Genomic DNA, 12,722 nt, shown 5'->3' with positions numbered 1-12,722 from the left:
ACCACGTGGTCGAGTTGATGAAGCTAATTTATTCGTATCTTTTATTCGTCAACTCGACCGACATTGAAAATATGAGGCATTATTGTACAGCGACATACAAAAGTGTTTCGTTTCGAATTAAATTTTTGTTCTTATGGGTATATTATTTAATATAAAATAACTTAAAATTAGAATTAAGGACAGATAAAAAGATGTTTTTTAATCAGGCATTGCTCAGTTGAGTATTAGGTTCATTTCTTTCCACAGAGAGACAAAACTATTTTAACTAATCAGGATATATGTAAGGTCATGATTAAAATGCTACATTTTACAAAACTAAAGGGTGATTCTAATGAAACATCTACGATGTTTGTGTTAGCACAGCACGCATTTTAATCGGCCTAACAAAATAAATCTTTCCATGATATGCCTTAAACATTTTCTACTCAAATGTACATTTCGTACTCGGTCGAGATGACGAATAAAAAAAAATCACAAAAATTAGCCGAGTCGACTCGACCGCATAGTGAATGTTCCTACGGTCGAGATGCACAATGAAATAATAGGTAGATTTAAATCTTCCCAACTCGACCGCGCGGTCGAGTTTATTGCGGCCGAGTTGACGAATAAGTCAGAGCCAGACTTATTCGTCAACTCGGCCGCAATAAACTCGTCCGCGCGGTCGAGTCGGGAAATTCAAAAATTAATTATTTTTTTATTATGCATCTCGGCCGAACCACGTGGTCGAGTTGATGAAGCTATTTTATTCGTATCTTTTATTCGTCAACTCGACCGACATTGAAAATATGAGGCATTATTGTACAGCGACATACAAAAGTGTTTCGTTTCGAATTAAATTTTTGTTCTTATTGGTATATAATATAATATATAATATATTAAAATAAGATTTAAGGACAGATAAAAAAAATGTTTTTAATCAGGCATTGCTCAGTTGATTATTAGATTCATTTCTTACCACCAGAGACAAAACTATTTTAACTAATCAGGATATATGTAAGGTCATGATTAAAATGCTACATTTTACAAAACTAAAGGGTGATTCTAATGAAACATCTACGATGTTTGTGTTAGCACAGCACGCATTTTAATCGGCCTAACAAAATAAATCTTTCCATGATATGCCTTAAACATTTTCTACTCAAATGTACATTTCGTACTCGGTCGAGATGACGAATAAAAAAAAATCACAAAAATTAGCCGAGTCGACTCGACCGCATAGTGAATGTTCCTACGGTCGAGATGCACAATGAAATAATAGGTAGATTTAAATCTTCCCAACTCGACCGCGCGGTCGAGTTTATTGCGGCCGAGTTGACGAATAAGTCAGAGCCATTATTCGGCACGAACGGGCCGCCTCGACTGGACTGGACTCGCCTCGACTGGCCTCACAGAATGCCGACGTGAAACAACGTTTGCGTTGCGTTTTTCGTATGTTACCGGAGGCCCATTTACCTACTTAACATTCACAATCCCCGATTCCCCAACAATTCTTAAATTCCTAACCTCCAAAACACCACGTTCCTACTTGTAACGCCTATGGTGTTGCGGGTGTCCGTGGACGGCGGCGATTGCTTACCAACTTTTCATCATCATAATCTATAAAGGTTTAAACGCAAAAATAAAACCCCATTTTTTATTAGAAATCAACCCCTTATGATTTATTACAAAAGAGACCATTTGAATTCGAAACGGAAAATCTCCAGGTACTTATATCCCAATTAAAAAAAAAATCATAGACACCACAAGAATTTCCATATTCAAATTCAAAATGCGCGGTATCGTCCAAATCTAACCGATTTTTGGCTACACGAATATGAGTCATGGCGTCCGCGGCATTAGATATTTAACTCACACGCTGCTTTTCGTTGCCATGATGCCATGTCCCGCATAGAAGCGTGAATGAATTACTAATTACTGTTAAATTGTACGAGATCTAACTACGGCACTGAGAGGCCCTTAGGGATAAATTATTTTATTTCGTTCGGCGGGAATTCCGTTGACTGAGACAAAGTGACGGTTACTTTTTTTTAAATTTTGTAACTGTCAAAAAATAGACAATAGGTATGCTTGGAGTAAACTCGTTGTAGTTTTTTTCGATTTTCGTTGATTTTGGTTTTTTTTCACGAGAATATCGTTAACATTATGTAACAAGATTAACCATAACAGGTGTCGCACCGTGGTGGCGGTTCCGAAGCAGGTCCATTAGAGGACCCGGTGACCCTTACAGGTGCTGAGGCTGAGGGTTGCCACCGAGTGCAGTAAAAATCCCACAGTCCCTAGTCTTGTATCCCCAGTAAGCTAACAAAAGGAAAAACACCTTAATCCTTGCATAGGTATTATAATATTGAACGTATTATCTAATGTTAATAACCAAGGATAACAACAATAAGTACCTACCTAAGTAAATATAAAATAACAAAATTATTTTCTTAAGCCGATTGCAGACCAAGAGCTAAGCTAAGTTAGTTTAGTTTAGCATAGCCGGCGCAGTTTTCTATACTTGTGTGTAGATCGCAAACTATGCGACAAGTTGGATGCTACCTTTAACATACTTAACCACGAAAGAGTTTTGACCAGCCCAAAATAAAAAATGTTTATCGACTGCGGGAAAATGTCCCATTGCCATGTCATCCATGCTATGCTCAATGCTCGACCTGTTGGCTGTTCAGCCTATACATATAGTCTGATACAGAGCAACTTGTAATACCTATAGGTTTTGTAACGTATCCGTTTCGAAGTATCGCATTAATCACTAGTATGTGTAAGCTAGCTCCATCTCTTATAAATTCTACCAATCACATTACTGAAACCACAATCACGAAAATATCGTTATGCAAATTGTTTACTCAATATTGTTTATTCAATAAAACGATAAATCAACCAGAATACGTTATTTATTTTTATTAACACATCATTATTGTATTTTAATCTAAACGAAAAATTGAACCAATTTATTATGAACGCAATAACAAAATGCAAAATCGCGGATCGTTAACGAAATGACATCTGTCACTTTGACGTTTCCTTGTTTTGCAATCTTCGCTTTGATTTTGGACTTTGTTCCATTCGATTGTTTTTGTTTTCATTTAGTATTTTAGCAGTGCTTGTGTGCACTCGCGTCTACTTAATTAACTAAAAATTAAGAAAAATGTCTTCGTTTATCAAAACAATTGCTTTTAACAATCCTAGGAAACTAATTTCGAGTAAGTAATCAATAGCATAATTTTATAGTTATCTAACATTTTGTAACACGTATTTATCGTATTTTTTTAAATAAAACTTGGGCTCTGGGTTAATTTTAAGCTAATATTTGATCGTTGAAATGTTTTACATTGGTTATATTAAAGAAATAGACCGTAATTTCAGAGATTTGATTGAATACAAATGTGTCTATAATAAGTACATTTCTCCGGCTTATCGGCTTTAGAAGTACAACTACAGTGGACTTTAGACTCCGATAAAGCTATTTCTGAATTTATTACGGTCCAAAGTCCAAGACCAACAGATAAATAATGTCATCTCGAGAATATTTTGAGTTCTAATTTTAAATTTAAAATCTTAAGAGAACCTTGAACATTGAAATTGAAAAACATGTTTTTTTACTACTTTTGTTTTATTTATTATATTTTTCATAGTCAGATTGTACGCTATACCTAAGTACCTACCTTATTAATTCTGAAAATGGTAAACAGGTTTTTCATTAAGTTTTATCAAATAAATTATCTTAGTACAATGTGGTGCTATATATAATAGATGTGCTAGGTAGCTATGCTACTAAGATGTAATTAAAAATGTGTACTGATAGTTTCTACTGATACTAAGCTATGTAGCTGTGCAATGTGAAGACAATGCACAGCTCAAGCATATTAGGGAAGTATCCATAGCACACCTCTTTCCATTTAAAAAACATAGTCCGTTTTCACGGGTGCATTTCAACTCAACTAACTATTTAAATGTCATTATTTCCATTATTTGACAACTATTTCATCTCTCAATTCCAGATGTATTCATCCGAACATTCACCAAAGCAGAACTGCCACAGTTTGAGACGCTAGCTGTGTCTGTCCCAAAGAAACATGTGTACCATGTGGAGCTGAACCGGCCTAAAAAATCTAACTCTTTCACTAGGACTATGTGGCAGTAAGTATGGCTTTTAAGCCTTTAACTGCCATCAGAAAACTGTTGAAGGCAAATCCTCCACTAACATAGGTCACCGGTGACCTATGTGGCAGTTAACATGTTAACAACTGTCCCATGAGATGGGGATGAGGAATCGATTTCTGTACCCTTAGTATGAGTTTGCTTTACGTTTAAAGAAATCGAAATAAAAGCACGTTCGGCGCTCTGATCGGTTGGTTCATTCACGCCGGCCAATCAAAACGCCGCGTTTCGATTACTTTAAAGGTAAAGTAAAACTCATACTAAGGTTATACAGATTGGATTGGATTTGGAAGAAGAGTGAATTTCATCTTTTCGAATTACAGATAGTCTGGATTACATTCCCCATTACATTCTATTCTCATTAATTTCCTAAAATCACATAAAGAATATTTCCTCGCGGGAACCAAAGCTACACATTGCACGGCAGATGTCCTCTAGTGTATCCTTAGCGTTAAACATCTAACAAATGTTTCCAGAGAAATAAACAACTGCTTCACGACACTGAGCTTAATTCCTGAGTGCAGAGTGATTGTGTTGTCTGGTCAGGGCAAGCATTTCTGTGGTGGTGAGTGATCTTTTATTTAAATCTAGTTATTATCCAGCTTACTGGGTTTACCATTAAATCACACCTAAAGCACAGAGTAGCACACGATTGTTTAATAAAACACCCATTTTCGGGATTCATATGTTTATGAATCCCTAGTTGCCAGACCATACATCAGGTAACTACAATTCCGGAGTCCGAGCCAACCTATTGTTGAAAGTTTATAAAAAAAGAAGATCCGCCTTCAAATTTTCTTCACCGCCTCCATTTTTTCTCTTCCAAGTCCGGTAATATATCTAAAGTCGTCTACTAAGTCTAAAAAATCCTATGCTGAAAACCGCATCAAAATCGATTCAGTTAAACGCGAGATAATCGCATACAAAAAAACCCTTCATACCCACATACATACAGGTCATCAAATGTATATGATGTTATAATATTACAGGTATTGAGTTGCAAAGCTTGGTGCAATTGGCCGCTGAGGCTGACGAACTGGAGGACGTGGCGAGGAAGGCTCGCTACCATTACAACTTCATCAAATATGCTCAGGTATTATTATACTACTACTAGTATAGTATATTTATATGCAACGTCACGCTTTTTATCCTCGAAGGGGTTAGGCAGAGGTTCACATTACGGCACGTAATGCCGCTATACAATGTACACCCACTTTTCACCAATTGACTATACTGAAAAATTTTCGAAAAATCGAAAAATGCACCGGCATGGGAATCCAACTCAAGACCCCTTGCTCGGCAGTCGCAATTGCGACCACTCGAACAACGAGTCAGTCAGTATTATATAGTATATTTATTTATTTTACTCTTTTAGTACAGTTAAATAATGATGGACTTAATACGTAGTGGCATACTCCAAGGGTACTTTTCCACCAGAGATGTTCGATACTATGTTGCTATGCGTTTGGATTCCATCAATCATATTCATCATTACACTACATTAGCACTGGTGGAAAGTCAGTTAACAAAATAAAAGTTCTAATCTATTTCTTATAAAATAACATGGGGTATTTAATATTTCAGGAAACGATAACATCTCTAGAGGATTGCGTGAAGCCCGTGATAGCGGTGACACACAACGCCTGCATCGGAGCTGGAGTCAACTTGATCACTGCCGCTGATATGAGGTGAACAATGTTGCAGTTATTAGAATAACAATTAAGAAAATCAATCAAGCTAAAAGCTCCTAAAATCGATGTAACTTGTAAGCACTGTCAAAACTCACCGAGATCCAACAACCTCGAAAAAAAAATTCGAAATATAAATGTACTGTACATTTTTGTATGGTATAAGCAAATAAACGAACAGACGGATCACCTGATGGTAACCAATCGCCGCCGCCCATGGACACTCGAAACACCAGAGGCGTTACAAAGGCGTTGCCAGCCTTTTGGGAAGTTGGGCAAGTGAAGTAATTATGGCTGTGGTATCACTCCGGTTGAGAAGGCCCATTCGTGTGAAAGCATAGCTCTACGACACTTAAAACTTAAGTATACCTATCTTTATACTAAACATTCCAGTAATTCAATACGGACTTGATGAAAAATGGGTCTTACATTTTAACTGGTGCACCCAAAGGTGCGGTAAGTAGAGCTACTCTTGCGGGTAAAAAGTATAGCGTAACATTCCCATATTATACCGAAATATCAATCTGACATAAACAACTACATAAGCAAGATTATGTAATGTTACTACATCAGTTATGTATGTTCACAGATACTGCACGGAAGACTGTTGGTTCTCGGTGCGCGAGGTGGACGTAGGACTGGCTCCCGATGTAGGCACGCTGCAGAGGTTCCCTAAGGTAAGTTTATTCATGACTAGACCTAGAATCGCAAGGAAAAATGGTATAATTCAAAATTTAAATTACAAACATACAAACTTTAGCATTCATAATATTAGTAGGAATATTGTGACACATATTCAAAAGACATTATAGATTTGATATGGATTGGAATTGGGATGACTGATGAGATTGGGTATGACTAATTTTTATTTTAACGTCCGTCTTGTAGATTGTTGTAAAACATTAGAAACGTATTTTTTATTTTCTTACAGAAACAAATACTAAAATAAATGTCGATGAGTTATTTGAAGTGCCACGTGACGTCACTTCTATGTACATTTTATACACAAAAAATGATGTATTTGCTCCCACTCCTAAACTTTGATTTGTTTTATCTATGTATTATTTATCTTAAACTAGCAAACCCGGCGAACTCCGTTTCGCCACCATTGATTTTCCCCGTTTTCCTGCTTTCCTTTTTTGCTATAAACCAAACAGATCCCGAGACCTTTCCGACGAATGCAAAACGATGGAAATCGGTTCGTGCTTTCTAGAGTTATAGCGTCGGGAACAAAAACCCAACTTATTTTTATATTATAGATGACAAAATAAAATAATACGTGTTTAATGTTTTTGCATTACCTAACTGACGGACTTAATAGATTTTTAATTTTCATACCCCGTCATCATCCATATTATACTTCGTTTTACAGGTAGTGGGCAACGCATCAGTGGCGCGAGAGCTTTGCTTCACCGGCAGAAACTTCGACGCTAAAGAGGCAAAGGAGATTGGTCTAGTCAGCGAAGTATTCCCTGATAAGGACACGTGAGTAATATTAAGTAATTATATCTCATTTGTTAACAAACGACATTGTAGCAGTACCCTTAGTAATTAGTAGAAGTTTGCTTTATGTTTAAAGTAATCGGAAAAAGAGCGCGTCCGGCACTTTGATTGGTTGGTTTATTCGAGTTGGCCAGTCAGAGCACCGAACAACTGATTGGCCGGCTCGATAGAACCAACCAATCAGACCACTGAACGCGCTCTCGTTTATTTATGGGCATTGGGCAGACGTGCTCCATCGTAGGCCGCATCATCACTTACCATCAGGCGAGATAGCGGCCAAACGTCGGCCCATTTAACATAAAAAAAAAATTAATGTAAAGCAAATTCATACTAAGTGCACAGAAGTCTTCTGGAGCTGCGGACAATATAAAAGTTACCGGGGATCCGGCTCAAAGCAGGAGCTGCTCTTTGAGCCCTGTAGGGCCACTCCTATTTTCTAATGCAAAGTTTCGTTTAATCTTCGGCCGTAGGTTTTATTGATTTACTAATAGAATTACTTGAAATAACGTTTTATTTTTAATTTCATATCAAAACCTATTTATTTATCTTCATTTCATTCGTTCATTTTTGTTCACGAAAGTTCGTATGCAATCTACGAAGTTTTTGTATGTGAACGTGAACGTTCGTTGAATTAGAGTAGGCTCCCTGGTAAACCGCTAGGTAGTCCGCAGCTCCGGATTTCAAGTTATACTAGGGGCTCATACTCATTAACAGCATTAGGAGTCTTCCATCTTTTTGATAATTACGTAATGGTCATAAAATACATATAATAATGATAGTGATAGTTGATCATAAAATATAATAATGTATTCCAGTGCCCTGACGAAAGTGCTGGAGATCGCAGAGAACATAGCGTCGAAGAGTCCCGTGGCGGTGCAGACCACGAAGATCAACCTCGTGTACTCACAGAGCCGACCTAACAAGGACGGGTTGGAACACGTTGTACGTATTATTTTGTTTTGCATATTTATTTACTAAGGTAAACAAGCCTATAGTATATAAAATGGCCGAAAAACGAGCAGAGGTAGGTATCGCCTGATGGTAAGCAATCGTCGACGCCCATGGACACCCGAAACACCAGAGGCGTTACAAGTGCGTTGCCTTTTGGGGGTTAGGAATTCAAGGGTTATTGGGGATTGGGAAGGGCGGATAATAAGGTCTCCAGTAACCTCACTGACACGACGAAACACAATGCTGCAAACGTTGTTTCACGTCGGTTTTCTGTGAGGCCGTGGTATCACTTCGGTTGAGCCGGCGCTTCCACGCTTATAAATTTCATGTATCGTCACGCCGCCGTACACATTATAGCACGTTATGCCAGTAGTAGCACGGAGTCTGGAATTGTGCTCAGTATATGGCAATAGACTCACCCCCTATTACATGGGACTTATAACATAAATAGTGATGTGGGTGTACAGTTTTTAACTCTATGTACTTTTTGTTACAGCGTCTACTAAACTCAGTGATGAACCAAGGCGAAGATTTAACAAAGGCGGCCATCGCTCAAGCCACCAAGAGCCCGATACCAGAGTTTGATAATGTTTAAGAACAATTCTAATTGCAGGGACAGGGAAAAAGAGCTTTTATTTCAAGGTTTTAAGGCATAATTTGTGTATTTTAATATACACGCGGAATAACTAAGTCTTTATAGTTAAAAAGTAAATGTAACTGTTTTCTGTATTTTTTTCCGCTTGTCCCAACTTTGTACCAAATGACTAACCGTCCTGGTGAAATTCTTTTTTTATAAAATATATTTCTTTGACATTAATGACTATAATAAAGAAATTATAATCAAAAGTGCAATAATTCGAGAGACTTTTACATACATTTTGATGATGTATTTCTACTCATAGATTGTGTTTTTAATTAATGAATCGAAAGTCCATTTCCATTAAATTTAATCTATTTTTGAAAGTATTTGACTTGAAACTGATATAACAAATTAAGCATTTTTCAAAAATCATTGCCATCACACATATTAATTAATTTCGGTAATAGGGTAGATGACTCTTTTTTATTTTAATGTCTGCCTTGTAGATTATTTTAAAATACGTACTGTTTATTTTCTTACGGAAACAAATGGAGCGTCCAAAATCCTATTGTTTCCAGCAATATACATATTAACATTTTCGATAAATATTGAGCCCATCATTTTATTTAGAAATCTACCTCAAAAACATATGTTTCCTATACCTAATGAATTGTCTTGAGATTTTACTCCATACCTGTATAAAATAAGATATAAAGTGCATTATTATTGTATTTTATATGTATAAGTGACATATTTTTGAAATGTATTCCTTGTTGTTAACTTTTATATTGAAGTATTATTCAATAAAATGTTTATTTATATCATACTGGTTTTATTTCTAAATAATTGTGAAAACAGCCCAATAGGTATCTAAATTGAAAAAACAATAAAGAGTCAAGAAACTAATTTAAAATAATTAATGTTCAATTATTGAAACGAAAGATAATGAATTTTCGATTCCCGCACGGAGCAATTCATTGTGTGATCCACAAATTGTTGTTTCGGGTCTGGGTGTCATGTGTATGTGAACTTGTATGTTTATAAATGCACCCACGACACATGAGAAAATTCTAGTGTGTGGTAACGTTAAAAAAAATCAATGAACTTTTTAACGCGCGCAGCCAACTAGTTTCGCGCGCTCTAGGCACCATTCTGTCGCATAGGATGACAATAATTAAGAATCTCCTTCCAAAGCATCCCTAGAGCAGCGGACTACCTAGCGGGTTTACCGGGGCTCCGGCTCGAAAAGCAGATGTAGGAACGGGGTGGTTCTTAGTCAGTAAGAGTCTGACATTCCCTCTCGCCTCGCCCAAGGTGGGAGAAGTGATGAATAATTTTCCCCCTTAAAAAGTCCCCCAGAGACCTCTATGAATAATCGACAGCTTCTAGCGTCTACGTCATAAACTGACGTCATAGCATGCAGGTCACTGACCCTAAAAGGTTACCTATTTTATTTAGGTCAACATAATGCATTATGAAACTTCGAATAAAAAATAGTAAGTACCTATATATCTAAATGCGATTTGTTTAAAACTTATCTAAGTTCACTTAGTCCTCAGAGTCATTTAATGGTTACTTAACTCAATCCTTAGTAATTATTTTCGGAACAAAATCGTTACTAAGAAATAAGGTTTAAAGTAATCATTAAATATCTTTGAGTGAGGCAGTTAATCACACATTGCATATATGTATATTTTCTTTTTTAATAAATTTATACATTTTTTTTACTTAAATTGTGGCCATAAATCTAGACTTGCCAAACTGTTACGTTTGATGGCGAAAAGCGCTCATTAAACAATTCAAACAACTATTTATACCTACACACTTATAACTAAGTCTGTAATCATAATTTCACCCGTTATATTCCGATGGGGTCCCATTATTCGCCAGTTTCGCTATTATTCCCAGACATTAAGATAAACCTGGTCCAGGTATCTAGGTTATAGAAGCCTATTCCCATTTCCATCCATTGCGCACCATTCCCAAACACCCATAAGAATATTACAGACTTACTAAAATATTTCTAAAAACCGTAAACACTCTTATAATATTTTATTCAATCCGAGAATACCCAAACCTATAGTGTCTTATTTGATAGTCGTTTTTATTAAGTTTCGACTAAAGAAAGTTCATCCATACACCTACCCACCTTCCTTACCTATCTAGTAAATACCTGTATTATTTACCTAATTAGGTATTTATTACTGTCAAACAACCAAATTTTTATTTATTTCAACAAAATTAATTGCATTATACAAGAACTACACTATTTTTAAAGATAATTCATTCAAGTTTCGTCAATAAACAGTGTTCTTTACCGCGCCAACTCTCAATGAAACATTCGTTGAGTTTTTCTAACATTAGTAAAAAGATGCATAATAAGAGAAGTAAGAACATGTAAACTAAACAAATATTAACAAATGCACTTCTTAGCACGCGTCTTAATAACTACATCACCTACAAGACAATTTTGGGTCAAGACTTTAGGACGCAAAGACAAAAATAAGGGCGCCTACAAACGAAAAAATACCAAAACTTTTTTTTCTATACCTGTCAAAATGTAACTTCAGATTTTAAGAAAAAAATAAAATGTAAGTGTTTCATTAAGCAACTTTCGATGCGTTTTCATAAATTTCCTTTGTTCTCTACACACGATCGACTGAATTTCACCTTGGTCGGTGAACGCCATTGATAAATCCGACAAGTCGGGCAAATCGTCGACCCAACTGTTCGCCAACAGCGAATACGTCATTCAAGCCTGCTGTCCTACTACCGGCTATCTGAATTTAGGTCACCGCGAAAAAAAAACACGACAATATTTTTTTTTCACTAGCGTTTTTCGGTGATAAAATTGGATTACATGAATATTGTTCGGTAAATTGGCTTCGAAAACATCCAATTATAGTTAATTTAATTAGTGATATTAGGTAACTTAAGCTTGGACATAATTTCGTATTGTTTCTTATAGTAAGTCGTAGTGAGCGATCCATTAGGGGCTTGTTTTTGTAAATATTAAAAAAAAATACATTATTTTTTACGTATTCTGGTTGAAAAATAAATAATATTTGTCTAAGTATTAGGACAAACAAACGTTAAATTCAAAATCACCTTGAACTAAATAAATAATAAGAAGCTGTTTCTTTGTTTCAAAAAACAAAAGCACAACAATTTATATTTTACTCTTCCATTCTAATGTGATTTCAATTTATTTCTTCATTTTAACACCTATTAAAAACCCTTTAGTATCGATTAAAAAAGTAATTAAAAATTATCAACGAACATAAAGAATTTATCGGGCCAATCAAAAATCACTGCTTACGTCATGACAAACGCGAACTACGTCACTGCACCGGCTATTAACAAAGAAAATCAGGTAACCTACTTTACGGAGGCTGCATTTACGTTTGCTGCGAATGACCTGCCCAAATATAGAGCAGCTATAAATAGAACTTGGGGGCCCGTATGCAAGCGCCGCCTATGAATGGTGCAGGCAACCTGCATGTAGGGCACGTTGCAATGATTTGACCTATTTATTTTTCAATGGGTCGGGTGCATGAACGGGGATGGGCCCATTGCGAGGCTCGCTTCATTCAGTAACAGTCGAACCCTCGAGGCCGGCGTGACCTACTTCCGCTCTCCGCTCGCGAGCCGCTAATATTGCGATTTTCGATCAGAATACAGTGAAATAAGTGATTTGTGTGTGATTTTTAGTGAAATTTTGAAAAAAATAATTTTGTATATCGAAAATCGGGAAGCCTAGGGCAAGGGTACAAATAAATTAATGCCGGCAGCCTAATATTTTAAAAATCCCGCTTTTCATTTTTCTTCGCCCTGACGGG

The 12,722-nt window shown here is 36.3% G+C and overlaps 1 protein-coding gene across 1 annotated transcript; it reads left to right on the top strand.

The window, feature by feature from the left end:
- Nucleotides 1-3,001: 3,001 nt before the first annotated feature.
- On the top strand, nt 3,002-9,705 carry LOC118276727 (delta(3,5)-Delta(2,4)-dienoyl-CoA isomerase, mitochondrial). Its single transcript, XM_035595232.2, has 9 exons — nt 3,002-3,203; nt 4,002-4,140; nt 4,638-4,726; nt 5,151-5,254; nt 5,746-5,849; nt 6,439-6,526; nt 7,222-7,334; nt 8,168-8,294; nt 8,800-9,705. Exons 1-9 carry the CDS (start codon nt 3,149-3,151, stop codon nt 8,896-8,898), a joined length of 918 nt encoding a protein of 305 aa, XP_035451125.1. The 5' UTR covers nt 3,002-3,148; the 3' UTR covers nt 8,899-9,705.
- Nucleotides 9,706-12,722: the final 3,017 nt, after the last annotated feature.

The sequence above is a fragment of the Spodoptera frugiperda genome, chromosome 17 (genome assembly GCF_023101765.2).
Source record: "Spodoptera frugiperda isolate SF20-4 chromosome 17, AGI-APGP_CSIRO_Sfru_2.0, whole genome shotgun sequence".
NCBI lineage: Eukaryota > Metazoa > Arthropoda > Insecta > Lepidoptera > Noctuidae > Spodoptera > Spodoptera frugiperda.
This window is presented reverse-complemented; position numbering and strand designations above follow the sequence as displayed.

Bases quoted from the DNA above. Each gene is read 5' to 3' on its own strand.
- LOC118276727 (XM_035595232.2), top strand. From the start codon at position 3,149: ATGTCTTCGTTTATCAAAACAATTGCTTTTAACAATCCTAGGAAACTA. The intron at 4,141-4,637 runs GTAAGTATGGCT...AAATGTTTCCAG, and splicing joins TTCACTAGGACTATGTGGCA to AGAAATAAACAACTGCTTCA. The intron at 8,295-8,799 runs GTACGTATTATT...TTTTTGTTACAG, and splicing joins AGGACGGGTTGGAACACGTT to CGTCTACTAAACTCAGTGAT.